The 26482-nt window shown below is 36.9% G+C and overlaps 1 protein-coding gene across 5 annotated transcripts in view; it reads left to right on the top strand.

Moving 5' to 3' along the window:
* The window catches only part of STAG1 (STAG1 cohesin complex component), a 311613-nt gene that overhangs the window by 206320 nt on the left and 78811 nt on the right, over window positions 1-26482 (top strand). For all 5 annotated transcript variants that reach the window (XM_084752355.1, XM_084752352.1, XM_084752353.1 and 2 more), the window contains 2 exons: window positions 5881-5960; window positions 12495-12602. In XM_084752355.1, coding sequence (XP_084608481.1) covers window positions 5881-5960; window positions 12495-12602 — 188 coding nt within the window. The remainder of the gene's footprint in view (window positions 1-5880; window positions 5961-12494; window positions 12603-26482) is intronic.

Genomic DNA, 26482 nt, shown 5'->3' with positions numbered 1-26482 from the left:
CTCATTACAGGTGGTTGTGAGCCACCATGTGGTTGCTGGGAATTGAACTCAGGACCTTCGGAAGAGCAGACGGTGCTCTTAACATCTGAGCCATCTCTCCAGCTTATTCAGGTTTTAAGATCTCTAATCCATTTGAATTAATTTTGATCCTGGAAAAAGAAATAAAGGTATAATTTCATAAGTGGATATCTTGTTTTGCTAACACTATTTGTTGAATAGGCTTGTTTTGGTTGGGTTTGGCTTTCTAGCATGTACTATTTGCAATATTGCCTAAATTTAGATAGGTTTACCTGTGTGTGTTTGTTTCTGAGGACTTTGGCATCATATCTGTTTTGTTTTGGGGTTTTTGGTTTTTTTGTTTTTGTTTTTGTTTGTGGTTTTTTTGTTTTGTTTTTGTTTTTTGTCCCAATACTTTGCTGTTTTTGTCATTGTCACTATGTATAATATGAAGTCAGGTATTGTGATGTCTCCAGTAGTAGTCTTTCTGCATAGGATTATTATGATCTGTAAAACATTAATTCTACCAACCAAAGCGTGTAAGGCAGTGGTTCTCAACCTGGGTGTCATGTGATTCCTTTGGGGTCAAACAGTCCTTTCACAGAGGTTGCCTAAGACCATCAGGAAACACATATTTAGATTACAGTTCATAACAGCAACGAAATTATAGGAGTCACCACAGCATGAAGAACTGTGTTAAAGGGTGGTTGGGGTCACAACCACATGAGGAAATGCTGTAAAGGGTCGCAGCATTAGAAGGGTTAGGTCGTTTTTATCATCTAGCACCTTCAGTTTATTTCTTTACTATCTTTAAATATTGTTTGTTGAATTCTTTACTTCATTGTTTTGATTCCTAGGTGTTTCATTTTGTTTTGTTGTGTGTTTTGGGGGGGGTGGTTGTTGTTGTTGTTTGTTTGACCTTACATGCCATGATACAAATTTGGAAGTCAAAAGAAAACTTCAAACTCAAGTGTTTTTCCCTCCAAGTTTATATAGGTCTCAGGGCTCAAACTCAGGTTGCTAAGCTTATGAAACAAAATATTTTATCTATTGAACCTTCTCACCCTCCGATCACTTTTGAGCTTATTGTAAATGTGATTTTTTTTTTTCCTCCCTAATTCCTCTTCAGCAAATTACTTGTTGGTGTATGAAGAGGCTGCCGGATTTTATGTTGATTTTTGTATCCTGCAATTTTACCAAATTTATCAATCTGCTTCCTGCTAGCATCTGTTGTTTGATGAGCATGAGTTATGTCATCTGCAAATAGGCATATTTGCCTTTTTTGTACAAAGTTTTTCTTTTATGTATCTCTTGGCTTGATGCTCTAGTTAAACTTCAAGCTCAATTCTGAAAAATAAGAGTGAAGAGAGGAGTACCTTTCTCTTCTCTGATTTTAGAGAAAATGTTGTTTCCCACCTACTATACTATTGCCTATAGATTTGCCCTATGTAACTTTTATTATTTTGAGGTATGCTCTTTCTAATTTCTTCAGGACATTTGCTGTGAAAACATATTCAACTTTGCTAGTTTTTTTTCCTGTTTCTATTTTATTTGTATGTCTTAAGTCTGTCATGTGACTTGTTATAGTCATTGATGTTCATATGTTAAACCAACCTTGCATATCTGGGATGAAATTATTGGTAGTATAGGATCCTAATGTGTTTTTAGATTTGATTTCAACATATTTTCATTTTTATTGTATCTTTATTAGTTTTAATATGAGGATAAGACTAGCTTAATAGAACTGATACAGTAAATATCTTTCCCTTTCTGCTTTATGGAACGTAGTGAGAGTCATTAGCATTAGATTGTTAAAAGTGTCATTGACTCAATGCTGAATCCTCACTCCTGGGCTTTGTTTGTGGGGAATCTCTATTGCTGCATCAGTCTTACTGCTTATTGTAAGTCTGTGTATCAGTAATTTGCATTAGTCATATGAATTTAGAATTTTATCCATTTTTTCTAACGGCCCAGCTTTTTGAAATAAGTTTTCAAAGTGATCAGTAACAATCTAGATTATTTTGAAGTCTGTTCAAATATCTCCCTTTTAATCTGTAATTTTATTGATTAGGCCTTCTTTCTCTTTTGCTTCCTCTGGCTAGGATTTTATCAATTTTGTTAATCTTTTTAAAGAACAGTTCTGATTTGTTAGTTCCACCTATCCCTTTAGACTTCTGTTTCATAATTTTTTTCCCCTAATGATTTCTGTGTATTGGTTTGTGCTTGGCTTCTTGTTTTTCTAGAGCTTTGAGATGTATAGAGGTTGGGTTATTTATTAGAGATCTTTGAGTTTTTTAAATGTGACTCGTAAGCTTTCTTCTCAGGACTGCTTTGGATGTATCCCAGGGCAGGTTCTGGTAGGTCATGCTGTGGGTTTTATTTGATCCTAGCAGTTTTCTAACCCCCCTTATTTCTTCAGTTATCCATCATTTATTCAAATGTATGTCATCCAGTATTTGTGCTGTTTTTGAGGTTTTAACTACTGTTCATGTCCAATTTCTTTCTACTATGATCTGATTATATCCTATTAATTATTTCAAGTCTTTATTTGTTAACTGTTTCTTTTAGCTTAAAATTCTTTTCCGTTCTCCTCCCCCTTCTTTTTTTTTGAGGGTGGTTTAAGACGGGTTTCTCTGTGTAGCCCTGGATGTCCTGGAACTTGCTCTGTAGACTAGGTTGATCTTGAAATCTGAAGACTTGGTTGGCCTCACAAGCACTGGTATTAAAGGCGTGCACCACTACTGCCTGCCTGGTTACAATTATCTGAAAGGCTTTCTGTGCCATAGGAAAGAACCTCATCCTTCTACCTGTTGTATGGAATATTTTACATGTGTTAAATATTGATAATTGATCTGTAATATAATTTAGCTCTGCCATTTCTTCCTTACTTTTCATTTCGGAAGACCTATTTAAGTATGAGAATTTAATATTGAGGTCTTCACCATTATGATGTGACTTTTATGATGTTTTTAGTGTTTGTTTTATAGAATTATTAGCTCTAAGTTTGGGTCTTAGATTATTATAATACTTATTTCTTATTTATTTCCCCGTAGTTTGTAGTGCCCTCTTTGTTCCTTCTAAGTTGTTTCTGTGTGAAGTCTATGAGTTATTTTTAGAGACAAATGATATACATTGAATCTTGTGTCTTTCTCCAGTCACTTCATCTTCATCTTTTTTAATGTTTTGATTCTGTCCTCCATCCCTGAAATTTTTTCCTCCATTTGCTCTTATATTTTTTTATGCTTTTTGCTGTGTTGTTTTAATTTATTGGTTGATTTTTTTTCATTTGCTCAATTTCACTTTAGCTCTTCTCAGTATCTTCACTGAAAGAAGTTCCCTTGCTGACTTGTTCTTTTCTGTTTTTAAAGTTTCTACCAAGTGACTGATTAAATTATCTAATTTTTTTAGAATGTTCTTGACTTGGTCTTGAATTTATATCCTTATCTGTTTTAGTTCTATGATCATTAACTATTTTTAGAAGTAGCACTGTGAAATTGCTGTGGGTATTTTAGTTTTTATATTATGTTTGGTTTGGAGCATTGATATGTTATTTGTCGGGGGGGGTTACAGTAGAATCTTCGTGTTTTTGTGTTTTATAATCTGTTGTTTTTAATTTCCCCCTTTTCCAGTTTTTTTATTTATATTATTTAGTGTGGGATGGGTTGTTGTTTGTTTTTTGTTTTGTTTTTGATTGTTTTTCCTTTTTGGTCAGACTGTCTTTGCCTCAATTCATGTTGAGGGCAGAGGGAGCCATGGAGTCAAACTGCTATAAAAGTACAATGGTTTGCCAGCATTCCCTGTGTTAGCCACAAGGTTCAAGGACTGGAGCAATAGGGTTGGAAAAAATGTAATAAGGAGTGTGTGTGTGTTTGCATGTGTATTTGCTAAGAGAATCAAGTTTAAGAAGTGAAATGAAGAAATGGAGAAGGGGGAAATTAATTTGTGTGTGCGTGCGTGCGTTCATATGTGTGTGTGTGTGTGAGTGCCAGAGAGATGGCTCTGCAGGCAAAGGTGCTTAATGCCAGGCCCAACGGCCTGAGATTTCCTCAGAGCCCACATGTTAGAAGAAGAGAAGCATTGATTGCCTTCTGTATGTATGCAGTCAAACACAAAGTAAATAAGTGTAACTTTAATGATAAAATAATAATAATGATCCAGAAAAGGAAAATATGCCCTGAATTAATGCTTCTTCCAGCTTAGAAGATATGGTCTTGGGTTTTAGTAGTAGTAGTAGTAATGGTGCTGCTGGTGGTGGTGGTAGTAATGGTAATGATGGTGGTGGTGGTAGTAATGGTAATGATGGTGGTGGTGGTGGTGGTAGTAATGGTAATGATGGTGGTGGTGGTAATGGTGGTGGTGGTAATGGTAATGATGGTGGTGGTGGTGGTAGTAATGGTAATGATGGTGGTGGTGGTAATGGTAATGATGGTGGTGGTGGTGGTAGTACATCTGACTCTGAATGTAAGGAATAATGAGAATAGGCTGTTTGTGTAAGTAATTCTATGTCTATGCAGAGAGGTGTTTTTTATTTGTTTGTTTTTTGTTTTGTTTTGGCTTAAGGTCACTTCCATATTTCTTTGATCTAATCTTTCTAGACTGTCTCTTTCATTGGTCCTTTGGAAATAATTTGGTGGGTATAGGGCTTTTTGTGCTGAGGCTCTAGGGGAATATAGAAAGCCGAGCCACTTGTATTTACCTTTTTTCCATCAGTCAGCATACTTCATTCAGTGATGGCTAGCTGATCTTCTGTGGGGACCACAGCAGTATTGAGTCATCTCAGTTTGACACCGCCTTACCCACCTGTGCTCCTGTTGCAGTCCGTGCTGGTTAGGCACTCCTGGTACTACCGCGGTGCTGCAGCATACCCCAGGTTCCGCTGCATTCTTCCTACAGTCTCCATCTCCTGCTCCTTAGGGCAGTGAAGGAGGTAGGGGCGCTGAGCCTAGCCTGTCTCTACACTTCATACCCTTTACCCTTTCTGTGGTACTCGTTTAAAACTTGTACTCCACTCTCTTCTGTTCACACCACATCAGAGTTTTCAGCAGGAAGACCCATCTCTCTCTCTCTCTCTGGCTGTAGAGTAGCTTTCCAGTCAGTTCTCAGAGTTCTGTGTAGCTACGGTTACCAACTGGTGCCTTTACAGAGAAAATCCCGCCTTCTCCTATATCTGTTTTTAATAGTTCTTTCTTATATTTCTGTAGTGGTGGCTTTCTCCTGCTCTCTTCTATGCAGTCTTACATACATGGCTTTTAATCCACCATCTTGCTGCTAGTCACCTGTATTTTATTTTTTTTAAGTAAGGTCATATAAAATAAATGAATAAACCTACTTCACAACTTATGTATCCAACAGGAGCTCTCACTTACAGCATTAAAGGAACTTTATTGCTTAAAATAAGGTTTTGAAATGTGTTGGTTTTTTAACTGAAGGTTTAGTTGACATAGTGTTTAGGAAATGCCAGTTGATGAGAAACATTTTCAGGTACACCTTTAATCACAGCCCTGGAGAGGCCAGTGAATCTCTGTAGGTTCTAAATCAGTCTGGTCTACGTAGTTAGTTCAGGCTAGCCAAGGCTGTATGGCAAGCTTCTGTCTCAAACAAACATGCAAAAACCACATCCCACTTGTATAAGTTGGCTTTAATAGTAAAACTTCCCAAGGGATGCATGGTGGCACACTCCTTTTTAATTCCAGCTCTTGGGAGGCAGAGGCAAATGAATCTCTATGCCAGCAAAGGTTACATAGTAAGACTGGGTTTAGAAAAAGAAAATAGACTAGTGATAACTTCCTACCTTTTCTTGGTATTGCATATTTGCCTTAGAACACCTTAAGCCTACCTTAGCTCATTTATATTCAAGGTTGACTTGTTTGTAACTTCTTTCAGGATCGCATTGTATCAATGACTCTTGACAAAGAATATGATGTTGCTGTGGAAGCAATTCGATTGGTTACTCTGATACTTCAGTAAGTACAGTATCTGTTAACAGTTTGATCTTTTGATGCTAATGGTTTGGGGTTTTTGTTGTTGTTGTTTGGGTTTTTTGTTTGTTTGTTTGTTTTTGATTAGGACATTAACAAGTACTTCACATGAAGGGTCTACTTTTACTTTTTAAGCTTCTGTTATAACCAGATGTATTTTAAGTGGTGGTGTTTGTTTTAAAACATTGTCTTGCACTGCAGCCCAGACTTGGAACTTATTGTGTAGCATAGCCTCAAGTTGGAAAAAATCCTCCTGCCTCAATTTCCTGAGTTCTAGGATTATAGATATGAGTTGTTTTTCATTTGAACGGATGTCTGTTTTCTCCATATAAAAGTTACTTGTGCAGTAGAGAAAGAGCATCTATGAAGTGTCATGCTTTGCTATTTAAAACAAAAACTCAAGGCTTCAAAATAAAAGTTTCAAGTAGTCTTTTTTGTGAACATAGAAGTGAAAGGTATTAAACAATACTATAACATCAATTCTTTAAAGTTTTAAATAGATTGATAAATGATTTTATAGTTTTATTTGTAGTGTTTAATGAGCTAGAAAAATTCTGATAGTGTGATTTCTAACAAAATTGTTTTTAAAAAGTCTATTCTTACTGCTTTATGGTAGCATGTTTGACCTGGGTACCTTTTCACATGCCTGCCAGGCTTTTCATAGTGTGGTTTCGTACTGTTGTCATGTTACACATGAGAACTGCTGTCCTAGACGATGCTCTCCTCTTTGGGTATAATCCCTACTTATGGTTAATTCTCATATTTTTCCATTATGGGAATTCTGAAAACATACATGTTAAATGCTTTATAACTTTGATGTGGCTTTAAATGTAAGAGCTGTATAGTGCTTACCTTTAATCCCAGTACTATGGAGGGGAGTCCCAAGCCAGCCAGGGATACACAGTGAGACTTAAACTATCATATTTTGATATATTAGAAAAGTAAGATGCTCATTTGATATGATTTTTATATGTGCTAATTATTAAATACAATGTAGTTTCATTGTCATTATTAGCATTTAGCATTTTCCAGTTAATTATTGTAAGGTATAGAAACCTTTCATTTTAAATTGATCATATGTACAACACTTAAAACTCCTAGCCGGGCGTGGTGGCGCACACCTTTAATCCCAGCACTCGGGAGGCAGAGGCAGGCGGATTGCTGTGAGTTCGAGGCCAGCCTGGTCTACAAAGTGAGTCCAGGACAGTCAAGGCTACACAGAGAAACCCTGTCTCGAAAAACTAAAACAAAAAACAAAAAAACAAAAAACTCCTAAACATCTGATGCTTTATTGACTTTACGATGTAGATTATTAGAATATTCTGGACAAATAATTTCAGCTTTTTGACTTTATGAATTTATATTTCTTCCCTTGTCTGATTGCATAACTAGTAACCTTCTGATACTATTCTTGATAGCAGATATTTTTTATGAAGGACATTTAAAATTTTTGGATGTTAATATGTTGTAAATTGGTTTTTGTAATTTTGTAAATTGTTTATTTTTATTTGTGGCACTGGGAGCACAACCCAGGACCTGGTGCTCACTATACAAGTATTAGGTCAGAAAGCTACATATTCTGTCAAAGTATATTTTGGTGAATGTTGAGATTTGCTTTTTATTTTGAGTGCTTTTAAATCTGTTAATTAACCTGAATTAAATTCACATATCTAATTTAAACCACATTTGCTCTTTTTGAAGACTGTATTTGAACATAGTATATTTTATTTTAAATGTTTAATATGACATTACAGTAGATTGCTTTCATTTGGGTTTTTATTTGTGTGTTCATGTATAAATTTGATACATTTTAAACTAAAGTCACTTTTAGTTAATAGTTAGAAACAAAAAAATATGTGCGATGGGTAACATAACTCATTGGTAGAGTGTTTTCCTAGCATCCACATAGCCCTGGGTTTTAGTTTTAGCTCCATTACCACAAAAGAATAATATAAAAAGTATCCCTATTAATGGAATAAATGTCAGTCTCTGTGACTTCATATATGTATCTACCTTGTTGTAGCTGGAAAATACTGTTTCCTTAAAGTAATCAACCACTTTTGACTCCTGAAATCTTTCCACCTCCTTTTACACATAGGTCTCTAAGCCTTGAGTGGGGAGGAGTGTGAGTATTCCAGGCTGACTACCCCAAAGTCACTCATTCTTTGCACATTGTTCAATTGTGGCTCTATGTTAATTACCATCAACTAAAAGAAGAAGCTTCTTTGATGGGGTTTGAGTGATCTAAGGGTATGGCAGTGTGTAATTAGTAATCATTTTATTGTTATGTTCATCTATCAGAATAATAGTAGTAAGTTTTCCCCTGGGGTCCTTGATCTATGTATTCTCAGGTTCATGGCCTCATTAACAGTTTTGAGTATGTGCTCCATCTCCTAGAGGGAGCCTTAAGTTGATTTTTTAAAGTGGTTGGTTGCACTAGTGGCGTATCTTCCAAGCAGGTTCTTATTGTAGTTCACAGACTTCATAGCTGAGTTAGACTGATGATGATTTTTCTTCTCTTGGAGTATGTGTGGGACACTTGAATGCTAGCCAGGGGGGAGTGATGTTTCCAACTGAATACTAGCTAGATTTCTCCATGTTCCATGCCTCGTATAATGTGCTATAATTGGCAGTTTTCTATAATGTTTTTAGGGAGGTCTCTTTAGACAACTCAGAAAGATGTGATATGCTCCTGGTATTGAGTATTTTATTTGGTAGCATAAATGTATTATGATAATATTTGCCACCTGTTATCTCTCTTTTTATCTGAGCCCCTCTTTTCAGTATATATGGTCTCAGTAATTTCACAGCTGAAGGAAATTACAGTACTACAGGCAACATAAGTTTTTCATTAGTGTCTAAAATGGGTTTTGTTCATTTTTCTTTTTCTTTTTTCTTTAAAGATTTAGTTATTTATTATTATGTATACAGTACTCTGCCTGCATGTACATCTGCAGGCCAGAAGAGGACATCAGATCACATCATACATGGTTGTGAGCCACCATATGGTTGCTGGGAATTGAACTCGGGACCTCTGGAAGAGCAGTCAGTGCTCCTAACCACTGAGCCATCTCTCCAGCCCCATTTCTCTTTTTCAATCTCTAGTCTATTTGAATCTTTTTCTTCACAAATCACACCAGAGGTTTATCTATCTTACTATTTCCAAAAATGTCAAATCTTTTGGCTCACTTGTCTCATGTTTTTCAGTTATTAAATATAAAGAAATGAGTTGACAATTAAATACTACCTTGTCTGTTTAGGTGGGAAAAAGATAGAACAAGCAGTAGTTTTGTAGACCTTACGTCCTGTGTATATTGACTACTTTTATGTTTTCCAGTTTTATTATATTCTTTTATGTATATTTTTATCATCCACAGATATGTTGTTTTAAAATAGCAACATTCCTTTCTATTTCATCCTAGTATCTAAGAAAATGTTCTGAAGGGTTTGGTCAGTGTTGAGTATGTTTTTAAAATCAGTGGGGTTGGAGGACCAGCAAGATGGCTCCGCAGATAAAAGTGCTTCCCACCAAGCCTGATTACTAGAGCTCCATCTCAGGGACTTTCACTGTAGAAGAAAAATATCAACTTCACAAGTGCTGTGGCATGCACATATGCTATTCTTTACCCTCACAGAGTAGACTGGTCACTATAACAAAATTTAAAACAGTCAGTTTGGATATATAGCTCTTGCCTAGCATGGACAAAGCCTGACCTCAATCCCTTCATGAAGAAAAATAAACAGGCATTTATAGTTATCGATTATATATCTATTTTCATTACTTTGATTTATTTATCTCATTTTTTTAAATTATATGTATGTGTGTCTCTCTGTGTGTGTGCCTACAGAAGCCAGGGGCGTCAAATATCCTAGATCTGGAGTTACATGTGGTTGTTAACCACTCATAGGTGCTCCAAATTCAAGAGCAATACCTGCTGATAAGCACTGGGCCTTATCTGAGGCCTTGCTTACCATTTTTAAGAACAATGTATTAGTCTCCAGAAAGACAAGATGTTGACTTGCCTTCCTTTCATATATTGCTTGGCATGCTTCATGGTGTATTGGTAGATATTTTTATGTTCATGATTGTTACCTTGACATAGGATTCTTCCTAGTTATTTATGAAACATTCTTTCCCTTTAAACAATTATTTTAATACACTAAGCTAGATTATTTCTTTAAAAGTGTCTTTTACTATAAGCTTAATAAATAGGCTGCCAAATTTCAAAATTCTTTGTTTTTTCCTGAACTTATTGGAATAGAAAGAATAGAAAATATTTGGTGCTTTACAGATATAATTGTTGCTCTCTATGTCTTACATAAGGCATTGGTTATATCTGTTCTTTTATGTATTCTTCAGAAATTTCTCACTATCTAGGAGTTTGTGATTACAAATATATCATAGAAAGCAGTGTATCCTTTGTCTCTTTACTTTGTTGCCTAGAGCCTGACTTTCAGGTTTTCTACATTGGATCTATTTACGCTATAGACAATTTTATTTGGCGAAGCCTTTTAAAACTATTCAAGCTGGTTCACTGTAATGTCCCACGTACGACCTATAAGACACCAAGAGCTTATGAATGGAGGAATTACTCACTGCCCTCTAGCACTTATGTTTTCTCTGCTTCCGTGGACCCTCCTTTTTTTTTTTTCAAAGAACTCATTATACCCTTGCTGTGTATCAGTTCATAAACACATTCTTAAGATACATTTATAAAAGTTTTCATAATTTTCTGAAATTTGATGTATCTTATTAGGTTCATAAATATCTCATGACAGGGCTAGAGAGAGGACTCAGCAGTTAAGAGCACTGGCTGCTCTTCTAGAAGACCCAAGTTTCAGTTCCCAGCGCCTACATGACAACCCACAACTGTCTATAACTCCAGCTCCAGGGGACCAAACACCCTCTCTGGGCCTCTACACTTAATTGGCTCATAGACATACATTTAGACAAAGCACCCATACCCATAAAAAAGTAAATAAAAATCTATAAAGGTTTCATTATATTACAATACTCTAACATTGTTTCATTTTTAATCACGTGTACTAATGCAATTTCATAGTCTCTTAATTTTATCTAGTTTAGTAATTTACTTGATAATGAGCTAAGAATCAAAATCTAGCTTACCGGTCTCTTATAGAATGTGCACGAAACGACCTGGCTTTACTTCTCTTGGCACGTAGGATTACTGGTAAACCTTCCCAAATGACAGGTAAAATCACATTTTATATCCCATTATAAGCTCCTTTAAATATTTTTGTGCCATCTGTCAGTTCTGTTACTGTTTTTTCCCCAACAAAGTTTCACAACCTGGCTCGGTCTGGCCTCAAACTCCCTCTCTTGCTTTCTTGACTGGAGTGTTGGAATTATAGCCATAATTCTACATTTAGTAGAATATTTTCTTTTATTTATCAGTTTGTATTTCTGAGATGTCACTTTAAATTGGGATTTCCCCCTATGTGTTTATTTTTCCTGAGGGTATTTTCCCATTAGGCTGATAATACATAATTTGTTTCAGGATCCTGAGCCTGTTGCCCCCCCTTAAAATTCAGGAGATACGAGTTGAACATTTATAGAGATATTTGTCCTAACATAATAACTTTTGCTTAGCAGTCCTGAAACCTGTCTGTCTCAGTGTAGTCATTGAACCCTGGGGTTATAGTACGGATAGATGTGTAAAGTTAGTTCTCCTACACCTAGTGTTCCTTTTCCATGTCTGTTGACAGGAAGGATGTTCCCTGCTTACACTATGCTGCCTGCCTCACGTAAGGAAACAAGCAGTGTTGGGTGCTAGAGAGAGTATATTTAAATACTTCTAGTTTGTCTTCCATTTTTGACATTCATGATTTTCGACCAAGACTACAGTTTTTTCCTGGAATTGATGTAACTACTGCAGTATTTTGCTGAGAAGAACATTCTAATTTGTATTTACTAGATTCCCAAAGTTCTTGGGTCCTAAGGCATCTACATTTGAGAATCTATGAAATAGACTTGTAACTCTATATGTTGCCAGGGACCTGTGGAGTCCAATAATTATGTGTTTGAGCTAATTGTTGAGCTATAATCATATTAGTTATTGAAAATATACAAATAATCAGGAAATGGTTGTTTCATGACAAAACTGCTTGAACCACAGATATGAGTAAATGAATAGAATAGGAAAATTGTGTTAGTAAAGGAACAGCTGGGACTGGAAAGATGACTCCTCAGCTCATACAGAGGTTTGCCACCAAGCCTGATGATCTGAATTGAATCCCAGGGATCAACATGGTGGAAGAAAAGAACCAACTTTCACAAGTTGTCCTTTGACCAAATGAGGGCTACGACTGGCATACACACAAATAAGTAAACAAGCAGACAGACAAATGTAATATTTAAGGGAATGGCTTATTAAGTGGGAAACTGACATTGTAAGCAGGTGAAAAAATTATTTCATGGCTACAGTTCTGGGAAGAACAGTTACCTAGCATGATTAACTGTCAAGTTTCTGTGATTCTGATGTAACTTTACATTTTCAGTGGAAGTGAAGAAGCTCTTTCCAATGAAGACTGTGAAAATGTTTACCATTTGGTATATTCAGCACATCGCCCTGTTGCTGTGGCAGCTGGAGAGTTCCTTCACAAAAAGTGAGTCAGTTATTCAGTTATCTTGCAAAAAGGTACCACTTTTCTTTGTTGTTTTGTTTCAATTTAGTAGAAGAGTGCTAAAAATAAGTCTCAGTCATTAAAAGCACTTACTAATAATTTTCAAGTAGTGGAAGAGAGTACCAGTGGCTGATCATAGGGCTTAAATGTCCTCTTCACTGTGCTTGCATGCTCTTGTAGCTTTGTAGCCTATTTCCTCTGTCACGGTTCGTTTTTGGGTGAATGGTAAGACTTTTGCCATTTTCCACTTCTGTGAAATCTGAAATGTGATCCTTAGCTGAGTATGGTAGTTGACTTTTAAAGTTTATACACTCTTCTTTCTTTTCAAAATGTCAGCTCTTACCTTTTCTACATGTGTGTCAACACACAAAGTTCTTTCTCCATGCAAATGTCTATCACCTTTTCATGGCTTACTTTCCATTCTTTCCTTTGGAAATATTATCATATTCAATATTATGTAGTGATTCTGAGAGTTATGCATATAATTACAGTTAATATTATTAAGTTCCTTTTTGGCTGACTTTAGCACTTAACTAGAGTTTATAAACAAACAGCTCTACAAAATCTATTTTTTTGACTATGGATTACTGTAAATGTTATATAACTTACTAGTAGATTAATCTCACATTGTATATATTTCTTGTTCATGTATATACCTTTTGCTTTGTTTTCATTTTGAGGTTTGTTTGTTTTTTTCTCCAGACTTACTGACTCTGGTTGTGGGTTAGGGGAACCTAAAGGTTCATTACATGTATAGTTTCTGATTGTACCTAAAGGTCCATTACATGTATAGTTTCTGATTGTACAGTCACTGGGCGACAGTTGTACATGGATGATTAACTTTGATAGTAAGCGGGCTTGGCGTTCCATACAGTATCTCATTTGGTGTTGAAACAGCATTCTGGTCTTAAATTCAGCTCTACTACTCATAATGACAAAAGTTGTTTTTTATGTTAAAAAAGCTTTTTTAAATAGAAGCTTGGTACTTGTACATGCTGGTAATGAAAGTGAGGATGAGGATGAGGGTGAATTCAAGGTTTTCAGGCTTGACTTCATGGCCTCTCGAGCATGCCAGGCAAGCACTCCAGCACTAAGCTACATACCAACCCTTTAGACATGGATTTTAAAATAGCACTGGCCTTGCCAGTTACTCCAACACCTTTGACTGATAGAATAAGAAAATTTCTATATTTGTCTTGGGATGCTGTAATCCACAGATGTCAAGAGTGTACTGGAGTCCTCTCTTCCTTCCTCAGAACTATTACAGTGTAGTTAGTCTCTGTTGAATACTTAACATTTCAAAATGTTTTGTGACTTTACAAAGAATGTATTGCTTCTGTAGCTTCACTGAGAAAATTAAGGACTTTGTTTACTATATGTATATATATTCTATATCTATAATATAGATATAGCTAATATATAATCTGTTGTAATATAGTTAACATAATCTATCATTCATATATGTGTGTGTATATGTCAGTCTAAATAATGTTACTCATGCACATTTTCAGGGTTGACCATTTGATATTGAATAACTGGTTGGTATATTCATCCCTGGAAAAGACTATTTCTCTCATTCTCAGAGTTTCTTAGTTGCTTGTAATTCTTTGTGTATGGCTGACTCCTTGTGGCCTTTGTTCTGTCCATTTTGGCTTGTCTGTTGTTGGGTACCTGTTCAGCTCATGTTTAGGCAGTCGTGTTGGTGAAACATCGTAGTGTAGATTCTGATATAAATAGGAAACACAGACTCTGATCCTCTGGCTCTTACCGTCTTTCTACCCCCTCTTCCACACCGCTCCCTGGGACGTAGGTTGTAGATGTATACATTGAGATTGGGCTCTACGATGCTGTATTTTGTGGTTTGTAGTAATGGTCTTCATGTGTTGCAAAGAGAGGTTCCCTTGATAGGAGGGTAGGACTACACTTATCTGTGAGTATAAGGACATATATTTAGAATGTATGTAGATAGACATTATGCTGGTTTAGTGGAGTGGTAGTTACAGGTTCTCCTCCAGAATCATGACTTCACTAGTCCTGGGTAGTTGCTTAGGTTACCAATAACAGGCATGGTTCCTCTCTCGTTAAGAGTGGATCTTAAGTCTAATAAGAGAGCTGTTGGTTACTACCAAAGTATCAGTGTACTTTACTACACTCTTATAACCTGCTGTGCTTTTTTTCTGTTGTAATTCATAGGCTTCATGTCCCAGTAGAATTTTTGGCTGCTTCCCTCTACTGGAAATTTACCTGGTACCTTCTGTGTACCATGAAAGCTGGTCCTCAGAGAAGAAGAGGCATTCAAGTCAATTCCAGTTTAAGGATCTCTGGGCCCTTTCCATCTTTTGGTGGCAAACAGGAGCAATGCTTATAGCCTGTATGTTTTAGCAGTGTCTTGAAAAACCTCGACCAACAAAAACAACAAAAAAGACTTCTCTTGCCTAGTGTTGGAATTTTTGTTAGGTAGCCTTTGGCTTTTGGAGGGAGCATTTTAAACTATACATTTACATACAAACTTAAGTGTATTCCATGGTTTTTGTTGTTTGTTGAGAGTTAATAGTATAATCCTTTTGACTTTTCAGACATCCTTGCTGTTATTTTACTCTTCTCTTCTGCCTCCTTTTTCTGTATTTAATTATTTCCCTTTCCCTTATTAAAGTTCCCCCAGTTTCCCCCATTTCCCCTTAGACCACTTGTGCCATTCTGTCCCCTTATCCCAGCACTGGTCCCTTTTTGCTTTTCTGGTTTCTATACTTACTCCAGGAGGTACCATCACATCTGAAGGGTTTTAGCTGGGAGCTTCCAGTGACAGAGAACCTGAAACACTTGTCTTTGTGGGTCTGGGTTATCTTTCTCAATATGATCTTTCCTAGCTTACTATACATTTACCCTCAAAGTTCATGATTTATTTCTGTCATATTTACATAGTATTTTATAGTGTATGTATACCACATTTTCATTATCTAGTCATCAGTGGAAAGACATTTAGGCTGTATTGATTTCCTGGCTTCTGTGAGTAGAGCAGCAATGAGAAAGGCTGAGCAACTATCTGAGGAGTATGGTGTAGAGCCCTTTGGACATACGCTAAAAAGTGGTGTAGCTGGGTCGTATGGTAGATTTCCTTTTAGCTTCCTAAAGAGTCTGCTGTCTGATAGCCGTAGTCTGCAGTCCTTCCGGCAGTGAGTGGGTTGCTTCTCCCCGTGCCCCCTGCATGGTTGTTCTTTTGGTTGTTCATTAGTTGTTCTTTTGATCTTTCCCATTCTGACTAGCCTGAGAGGAAGTCTCAAAATGGTTTCGATTTGCATTATCTATGTAGAGGATTTTTAGTTTTAATAAGTCTCAAACCATGTCTGTTTTTGTAACAGTACCATAGTGTTTTATTACCATGACTCTTGAATATATCTTAAGATCATGAATGGAAATCCCTCACCATTTTTTTTTCCTTAAAAATATTTTGGCTGTTTGGAGTCTTTTGTGCTTCCATAAGAATTTTCACATATTTTTCCCTATTCTTGAAGAATGAGATGAGGATTTTAATTGGGATTGCATTGGATCTTTTTATCACTTTTGATAAAAATAATTATTTTCACAATATTAACTCTAACAATTTATGAGCATGGAGTATCTTTCCATTTTCTAGTGTCTTTATCTCTTTCTTCAGAGGTTTAAAGTTTTCAATGTACAGCTCCTTTGCCTCCATGGTTAGGTTTGTTTTGGATGTCTTAGTTTCTTCGAGGCTGTTGTGAACAGGAGTGTATTCATGATCTCCTCCTCTAAAGGCCTATTGTTGGTATATAGAAAACTCTTGATGGCTACAAGTTGACTTTGTATCCTGCTACATTGCTGACTTATTATTTCTAAAATTTTCTGGTAGAATTTGGGGAGGTCTCTAATGTATCATATCATATCATCAGCAAATAGGAATGATTTTTCCTCTTCCCCTTATTGCTTCCCCTTATTGATTTTCTTACCATATTGCACTAGCTAGTACCTTGAGCACAGTACTGAAAAAGAATGAGGATAGTGGGTGTCCCTGTGTAGTTCCCAACTTCAGTAGAAGTACTTCCACCTTTTCAACATTTAGAATGATACTGGTTGTGTATTTATTCCTTTTGTTATGTTGAAGTGTTATGTCATTCCCTCTAGCACTAATTTTCTAGGACTTTACCTCAATGGTATGCTTGGTTTTAGCAAAGGCTTTTCTACATCTATGGAGATCATCACATGATTTTTGTCTTTAAGTCCATTTTTAATGTTTGTCATGTTTATTGACTTGCATATGTTAGATTTTCCTGTATAGCAGAGATAAAGCCAACTTAATAAAGACTGACTGTAAATCTTTGAAAATCTGGTAGAATTCTGCTGTGAATCCATCCATCTGGCCTTGTTCTTTCATTACCAGAAAGGCTTTTTTTTTTTTTTTTTTTTAACTAATCCAATCTCTTCATTTGTTAGGGGCCTGTTTTGGTTGTTGACTTCTTGATTTAATTTTGGTGGTTTGGCTGAATCTGGAAATTCATCCATTTATTTTATATTTTCAAGCTTAATAGAATCTAAGCTTTTAAAAATAGTCCCATATAATCCAAATTTTTTGGTGTCCATTGTTATGTTTTCCTGTTCATTTCTAATTCTTTTCATTTGGGTTCTCATTGTTTAGTTGGGCCAAGGACCTGTCAATATTATCTTCTAAAATAACCACCTGTTAGATTCATTGATACTTTGTGTTTTTAAATTTGTTCTTAGTTAATTGATTTCGGAGGAGGAGGAGGAGGGTGATGATGATTTGCAGTTGGCTGGATTTGAGGTTTTTATTTTTCTAAATTTTTGAGTTTTATAAATTGTTTGTGTTCTACTAGATTTTTTCATTAATTAATTAATTTTTACTTTACATCCCTATAGGAGCTTCACCTCCCAGTCCATCCCTCTTCCCTCCCCTTCTTCCCCCTGTGCTTCCCTTCCTTTCTCCTCAGAAAAGTGGAGGTCTCCCATGGATAGCAACCTGCCTTAGCATATCAAGTTGTAGTAAGGCTAATCACATCTTCTCCTACTGAGTCTAAACAAGGCCAACCAGTTAGGGGGAAAGATCCAAAGGCAGGCAACAGAGTTAGCGACCACTCCTGCCGCACTCCTACTGATAGAGGTCTCACATGAGGACAAAGCTGTACATCTGTTATCTGTTCCTCCTATCATGCTCTCTAGTTGGTATCAGGCTGTGTGAGCTGCTATGGACTCAGGTTAGTGGATTCTGTAGGTTTTCTTGTGATGTCTTAACCTTTCTGGCTCTTTCGATCCTTTCTCTACCACTTCCACAAGACTCCCTGAGCTCCACCTTATGTTTGGCTGTGGGTCTTTACATGTTTTTTTCATCAGCTGCTGGTTGGCACCACTCAGATGACAGTTATGCTAGTCTTCTGTCTACAAGTATAGCAGAATATTATTAATAGCGTCAGGGGAAGGCTCTCTCTCCTGACATGGGACTCAAGTTGGACCAGTCATTGGTTGGCCATTCCCTCCCTTTCTCCTTCCTCTTTATCCTTGTACCTCTTATAAGTAGGAAAAAAATTGTGGGTCAAAGGTTTCATGTCCCATACTCCCTATTGCTAGGACTCTTAGATAGGGTCACACAGGATTCCTAGGAGTTTCCATTGTCCAGTATTTCTAGCTCATCCTAGGGACACCCTTCACTGATCCCAGTTCTCTTGCCATCCCCCCACCACACACTTGATCCCTCCTGTTTACCTCCCTGCCCCCTCGCCTACCCAACTCCCTCCCTCCATTCACCTCCCTTCTAAATGAGATTCAAGCATCCTCCTTTGAACCCTACTTACTTAGCTCCTTTGAGTCTTTGGATTGTAGCCTGCTAATCCTGTACTTTATGACTAATATTCACTTCTGAGTACATACCATGTTTGTCTTTCTGAGTCTGGGTTACCTCACTCAGGATTATCTTTTCTAGTTCCATCCATTTGCCTATAAATTTCATGATTGCATTGTATAAATGTACCATATTGACTTTATCAGTTCTTCAGTTGAGGGACATCTAAGTTGTTTCCAGTTTCTGGCTATTATGAATAAAGCTGCTGTGAACATAGTTGAGCAAGTGTCCTTGTGGTACAGAGGAGCATCTTCTGGGTATAGCTGGGTCTTGATGTAAACTATTTCCAATTTTCTGTGAAACCACCAACTTGATTTCCAAAGTAGTTGTACAAGTTTTCATTCCTACCAACAATGGAGGAGTGTTGGCACTGTTTTTTAAACTATTTTATTTGTGTTGCTTAAGCCTCTAACTCCCTTCTGACCTTCCAACCCTAGGTAAGAAAGAAAGACAGAAGGGAAGGGACACATATTTCCCTTTAGCCTTAGTTTCACCTGGTTATGGGCATTGGATTCTTTGGGCAGTTTTCAGGATATCCAGCAGAACCAGCAGCTTTCTTCTTTCTTTGTCCATCTCCTCGAAGCCTCCTTTCCCTCACCCCGTCCCTCTCCCCCCCGCCCCCTTTCTCTCTGGGCTCTGGTATTTATACCCTCTCAGACTCCTCAGAATTAAACTAACTGCAGCTGGCAAAGACCACGCCCCTCTCCAAGTCTCATGAAGCTCTTACCAGTTGTGAACAAACTAAAAGCATCTCCATATCCCACACTTAGGATTCAAACAAACAAACAAAAAAACCCACCTGTTTTCATAACCTAACTCAGTTTTTAAAGAAACCAAACTTACACTATATGCCTTCCTTTTTCTTTTAAAAAATGGTTTTTTTCAGGCTGGGGAGATGGCCCAGTGGTTAAGAACACTGTCTGCTTTTCCAGAGGACCTGAGTTCAATTCCCAGCAACCACATGGTAGCTCACAACCATCTATACTTGGATCTGATGCTCTCTTCTGGCGTGCAGATGTACAGGCAAATAGAGCACTAATATATGTAAAATAAATCTTTTTTAAAATGGCTTTTTCTCGAACATTAGTAAGCTATATATAATAAGACTAATAATGAGAAATATCAGGTAAGAATTACATTTACAATGTCCACTCACTTGTATTTGACAACCTTGGAAAAGTATTTCATTATCCTATCCTGGTGAGTCCAAAGTTCTGTACCTAAATCACTTTCTTATAACTTGCATTTTTCATCAGAGAAACATCTTTTTAGACCTAAACCATAGTCTTAGTTCCCAAACAACTAATGCTATTATGTCTGTACTCTTAATAAGGAAAGCTATAAAGACTATAACTATCTAGTCTTCAACCCTATCAGAAATTTTAAAAGGAAATAATATTACATGAAGTACGTAGGAAACGTAGAGCAAGCAGCTTCCAGAACTATAGACATGACAGAGACAGTTGGCTGCCTGGGTAGTCACCAGAGATTCCTCTGTGTTACTGGGGCATCCGTTCTTCAGCCTACTGGCCCAGAATATCTGAGCGACTTTCTGTGAAGCAGGAATTTGAAAGGACTGTCCTACCTAGTCTCTGCAAAGTTGGACAGTCAGTTTCCCAGTGTCGTGCTTGGTCACAATTTGGACAGACAGCCTGCTGTCAGCAGCTGAAGTGAGGACAGTTTTTTTGTCAGTGGCCACATTTGTTTCTTTGATGCCCATCATCTTCTTTGACGTATATTAGGGGTGCTGCCAGGAGCAGATGTGTGTCTATCAGGAAAGCCTTTTATTATTAAAAACATCTTTAAATGCCATGTTCTGTAGGTTTACGAAATGCCTGAAACCTACCTATCTAAATATATCTAAATAGACATTTAGATATATTGCTTGTCCTAGCTATTTGAAAACAAATACAAAAGACTAAATAAAGCTTATTTCTATAATCAAATAAACTAGTACCTAACAAGGCTACAAATAAGATTATTCATAGGTGACTAACTACTAATTTGCATTTCTTAATTATCCTGTAACAGTTTGCAATGGTTAGCTTTCATAAGACTAGAACTTTACATCATACTTTCAGTTGAGTTGCATATGTACATTACATTAAGCAAAAATTGAACAAAATAATCTTAAATTTCTATCAATATACAATAGTCAATACCAGTGTTAATATTTGAGACTAGTAGATTCAATAATCTACCTTTTATCCTATCATCCTATAGTTCCCCCCTTTTTTAATCATTCTCTCTTTTTTTTTTTCCTTTTCCCTAACACTAGATAGGAGAGAAAGATAAAAGAAAGGAGAAAGAAAGAGATCCCTGATTCTGACCTTTACTTTGTTTCCTCCCTGACTATGACCAATAACAACTTATAACCAACCCCCCTAGATGACAACAAACACCCATAACCCACCAAATGACCAACAACGCCCACCCCATCTCTTGGGAATGGGGGCATCGTGTTCTTAAAATTACTTATTGCTGTCTGGTGGCAAAGACAGCTTTTGATTACCATAAGAAAACTGGGATATTGGCCAGGGGTTGGAAGAACTAGCTGTATCTTTTTCTGTCCAGTCTCTGTGGGATCAATGGTCTGTGATAGCCCTTTTGAAGTTTATGTGGATGCAAATTCTCAAGGAAATAGTAACTGAGTTAGTCTGTTAGGCTGAAACACATAGGCTACTTGTTTTGTCTTTTTTTTTTTTTAATGAATAGCCTCATTTTACCTGAGACATATTAACCCTCTAAACTATCTCCCATTATCTTCCAGCCCCCATTCCAGGCCCTCAATTTTAATCATTCCTATCTGGGCTACTTGTCCATATTCCCAGAATTCTTACTAATGTTCTTCATCTGTGCTGCTTTCCTCCATCCACACCCATCTAGCCATGTGCTTCTCTCCACTCTAGTCCTCTTCCTGGTTCCTCCTGCTGTCTTTTCTCCTCTATCCCAAGACCCTCCTTTCTCCAAAGCCCATGAACCATAGCCACACTTACCTTCTGCCCTGCCCAGGTTTAGTCCTTTTGTTGGTCAAACAGTTTTTTGTTTGTTTGGTCAGTTGGTTGGTTTGCTTTGCTTTTTCAAGACAGGGTTTCTCTGTATAGCCTTAGCTTTCTTGGACTCTGTTTGTAGACCAGGTTCTCCTCAAGCTCACAGAGATCTATCTTCCTCTTCCTCTTGGAGTGCTGGGATTACAGGTGTGCACCACTGTGCCTGGCTGGTGTGGGTATATTTTACTGACTATTTTTCCAACAATATTCATAACAGAAATTGGTCTGAAATTCTGTTTTGTTGTTTAATATTTGTGTGGTTTAGGTATCAGGGTGACTATGGCATCATAGAATGAATTCAGCAATAAACTGTTTTGTTTCTAAATATTTCTATTTTGTGGAATTGTTTGAGGAGTATTGATATTAGCTCTTCTTTCAAGGTCTGATAGAATTTTATTCTGAAACCATCTAGTCCTAGGTTTTTGTTCTTGTTTTTGTTTTGTTTGTTTTGGCTTTGTTTGGTTGGTTTTTGGTTTTTTTTTTTTTGTTTTTTTTTTTTTTGGTTTTTTGTTTGTTCTTGTTTTTGATTGGGAGACTTTTAATGACTGCTTCTATATCCTTAGGTGTATAGATCTATTTCAATTGTTTACTTGATCTTGATTTAACGTTGTTAAGTGGTTTCTATCAAAAAAAAAAATCTTAATTTTGTTTAGGTTTTCCAGTTTTGTGGAGTACAGATTTTTGAAGTAAGACCTAACAAATCTTTGCATCACCTCATTGTCTGTTATTGTGTCCCTCTTTTCTGATTTTGTAATTTAGACATTTTTTTTCTCTGCCTTTTAGTTAGTTTGGCTAAAGGTTTGTCTACCTTGTTGATTTTCTCAAAGATCCAACTCTTGGCTTCATTGATTCTTTTTACTGTTCTCTTTGTTTCTAATTTATTAATTTCATCCCTGAGTTTAATTATTTCCTGCCTAGAGTTGTCAAGTGTGCTATTAAGTTGGCAGTATGGCATTTCTCCAAGTTCTTTCTTTAGGAAGCACTTAGTGCTATGAACTTTCTTCTTCACACTGCTTTCATTGTGCCCCCATAAGTTTGGTTATATTGTGCATTCATTTTCATTAAATTCTAGAAAATCTTTGAATTTTTTTTCTTTATGTCTTCCTTGACCCAGTGATCATTGAGTAGAGAATTGTCCAGTTTCCGTGAGTTTGTAGGCTATTCTTTCTCTTGTTGTTGAAGTGTAGCTTTAATCCATGGTGCTCTAATATGATACAAGGGATTATTTCAGTTTTCTTGTATCTGATGAGACTTGCTTAGTAGCTGAGTATTTGGTCAATTTTGGAGAAAATTCCATGAAGTGCAGAGAAGATACATTCTTTTGTGTTTGGTTGAAATGTTCACTCAATATCTATTGGGTCCGTTTAATTCATAAAGTCTGTTAGTTTCATCTGATTCATAATACTTGCTAGTTTCATTTGATTCATAACGTCTGTTAGTTTCATTATTTCTTTGTTTAGTTTTTGTCTTGATGACTTGTCCATTGGTGAGAGTAGGGTGTTGAAATCTCCTACTATTAATGTGTGACATTCGATGTGTGATTTAAGCTTTTGCAGTGTTTCTTTTACAAAGGCATGTGCTCTTGCATTTGGCCATAAATGCTCAGAATTGAGACATCATCTTGATGGATTTTTTTCTTTGATGAGTATGAATGTCCTTGCCCATCTCTTGATTAATTTTGGTTGAAGATCCTTTTGATTAGATATTAGAATGCCTATGCCAGCTTGCTTCTTGGGTCCATTTGCTTGGAAAGCCTTTTTCCAGCCCTTTACTCTGAGGCAATGTCCATCTTTGTTGCTGAGATGTGTTTCTTAAATGCAGCAGAATGGTGGGTCCTGTTTTTTCATTCATTCTGTTTGCCAGTGTGTTTGTATTGGCATATTGAATCCATTTGTACTGAGAGATATTAATGACCAATGATTGTTAAATCTTGTTTTCCTGGTGGTAGTGGTAGGTGGGTAGATGTTTCCTTTCTTTGTTTTTCCTGGTATAAAGTGTTTTTGTTTTGGGGGTTTTTGTTGTTGTTGTTGTTGTTGTTTGTTTTGTGAGTGTAGTTAACCTCCTTATGTTGAACTTTTCCGTCTAGTATATTGTCTGTCAGGATTTGTGGAAAGATATTATTTAAATTTGACTTTACTTTGGAATATCTTGTTTTCTCTATCTATGGTAATTGAAAGTTTTGCTGGGTCTAGTAACCTTAGCTGGTATTTATGATCTCTTCAGAGACGGCAAGATATCTGTCTAGGCCCTTCTGGCTTCTAGAGCCTCTGTTGAGAGTCAGGTGTGATTTTTATAGGTCTGACTTTATGTTACCTGGCCTTTTCCCCTTGTGGCTTTTAATATTTCTTTTTCTGTACATTTAGTGTTTTGACTATTATGTGACAGGAAGGTTTTCTTTTTTGTTCCAATCTACTTGGTGTTCTGTAACCTTCTTGTAGGCATCTCTTTCATTACTTCAGGGAAATTTTCTTTTATGATTTTATTGAAAATATTTTCTCAGATTTTGAGCTGGGAATCTTTTTTTTTAATTAATTTATTCATATTACATCTCGATTGTTAGCCCTTCCCCTGTTTCCTCCCATTCTTCCCTCCCTCCCACTTCCCCCCTTCTCCCCTCCCCTATGTCTGTGATTGAGGGAGACCTCCTCCCCCTATATATGCTCTTAGAATATCGAGTCTCCTCTTGGTAACTTGCTATCATTCCTCTGAGTGCTGCCAGGCCTCCCCATCCAGGGGACGTGGTCAGAAAAGGGGCACCAGAGTTCGTGTGAGAGCCAGATCTCACTCTCCACTCAACGGTGGAGAATATCATGTTCGTCGGCTAGGTCTTGGTAGGGGTTCGAAGTGTACTGCCTATATTCTCCTTGGCTGGTGCCTTAGTTTGAGGAGGACCCCAGGCCCCAGATCTGCCTGTCATAAAGTTTTTCTTGTAGGTTTCCAGGACCCTGTGGGTCCTACTATTTCCCCATTCTTCCATGCTGCTCTCACCTAAAGTCTCAATAGGATGTCCTCTCCTCTGACCCACTTTCCTGGTAAGTAAAGTTTTTCATGGTACGTATCCCTTGGACTAGTGTCTTGATATGAGTATATACCATTTGTCTCTTTTTGCTTCTGGGTGAACTCACTCATTATGATAATTTCTAGATCAATCCATTTGTCCACAAATTTCGGGAATTCCTTGTTTTTAATAGCTGAGTGAGCTGGGAATCTTATCCTTCCTCTAATCCTATAATTTTTAGGTTTGACCTTTTCACAGTGTCCCAAATTTCTTGCTTATTTTGTGTTAGAAACTTTTTAGATTTAATATTTTCTTTGACCAATTTATCAATTTTGTCTATCATATCTTCTGTGCCTGAGATTATCTCTTCAATCTTTTATTTTCTGTTGGTGATGCTTATGTCTCAGATTTCTGTTCTCTTTCCTAGGTTTTCCTTCTCCAGGATTCTCTTAGCTTGTGTTTCTTTATTGCTTCTATTTCCATATTCAGGTCTTAAACATATTTATTCATTTCCTCACCTGTTGGATTTTTTTTTTTCATTTAAAGAATTGATTCATTTCTTCTCTGATGCCCTCTATCATCAGGTTTGATTTAAAGTCTTTTTTTTTTTTTTTTTTTTTTTTTTTTTTTTTTGTGCTTCAGCTGTGTTAGAATATCTGGGTCTTGCTGTAGTGTGATAGCTGGGTCCTGGCTCTTGTTGATTGTGTTGTTATGCTGGCCTGTGGCCATCTGCTTCTTCCTGGTGTTGGCAGGACTATGATAATGGAGACACAGATGTAGGCCAGAAAATGGAGCACGGGGGAGCAGGTGCAGTTCACTGTTATTGGGAGTACTTTAGGGTACTGACAGGCTGGGGACTGGGGGTAGGAGCCTCACCTGGTAGTCCCTGATGGTGGCAGACATCTGTGAATGCAGGCAGAGATGTAGTCCAGGAAATGGAATATACAGGGACTGAATTTTTTTTAATGTAGACACTTAAAGCTCTAAACTTTCCTTGTAGGGCTGTTCTCAATGTGTCTCAGAAGTTTGGTCATGTTGTTTTTATTTTCATTTAGTTCCAGGAAGTTTTTTAATCTTTCTTGGGTTTTGGTTTTTGTTGTTGTTGTTGTTTGTTGTTTTTTTGTTTTGTTTTGTTTTGTTTTTGTCTGTTTGTTTTGGTTTGGTTTTAAGAGGACTCATTCATCATTGAGTAATGAACTATTCAATCTCCATGAGTTTGTTTATTTAGTAGAGTTTAAGTTTTATTGAATTATAGTCAAGATAGGCTACAAGGAATTATTTCAATTTTTTTTATCTTGTAATCATTTGTGCCGTGTGGTGTGGTCTGTTTCAGAGCATCTTCAGTTTGCTGCTGAGTAGAATGTGTATTTTTTGGTGTTTTGGTAGAATATTCTGTAAATACCTGTTAAGTTCATTTGGTGTATACTGTCATGATGTCTGTTGGTGTTTCTCCGGTTTCTTTGTTTGTACTTTGAGACAGAGGTTCTCTGTGTAGCCATGGCTGTCCTGGACTTGCCTTGTAGATTAGGCTGGTCTTGAAATCACAGAGACCCACCTGTGTCTCCCCCCCCCCCCCCCCCCCCCCCCGCCCAGTGCTGGGATTAAAGGCATGTGCCACCACACCCTCCTTCTCTGTTTATTTTTTGTCCATATAACCTACCTGTCTATTAGAGAAAGTGGGGTATTGAAATTATCTGATATTAACCAAATGACTTTAATCTGTGCCTTTAAATCCTAAATAGTACTTGTTTTTATGTAAGTGGGTGTCCCAGAGTTTGGTGCATATACATTTAGAATAGCAATGTTTTTTTTAACTGTTCCCTAAATTAGGATGAAATGTTTTTCCTTATCTCTTCTGATTGGACTTAGTTTGAAGTCTTATTTTGTAAGATACTAAGATCCTGATGCCTGCTTGCTTTCTGTTTTCATTTGATTAAAATACTTT

Source organism: Acomys minous, assembly GCF_964271855.1.
Source record: "Acomys minous genome assembly, chromosome: 13".
In the NCBI taxonomy this organism is placed as follows: domain Eukaryota; kingdom Metazoa; phylum Chordata; class Mammalia; order Rodentia; family Muridae; genus Acomys; species Acomys minous.
Note: the sequence above shows the minus strand (reverse complement) of the source record. Positions and strands in the feature narration are given on the sequence as shown.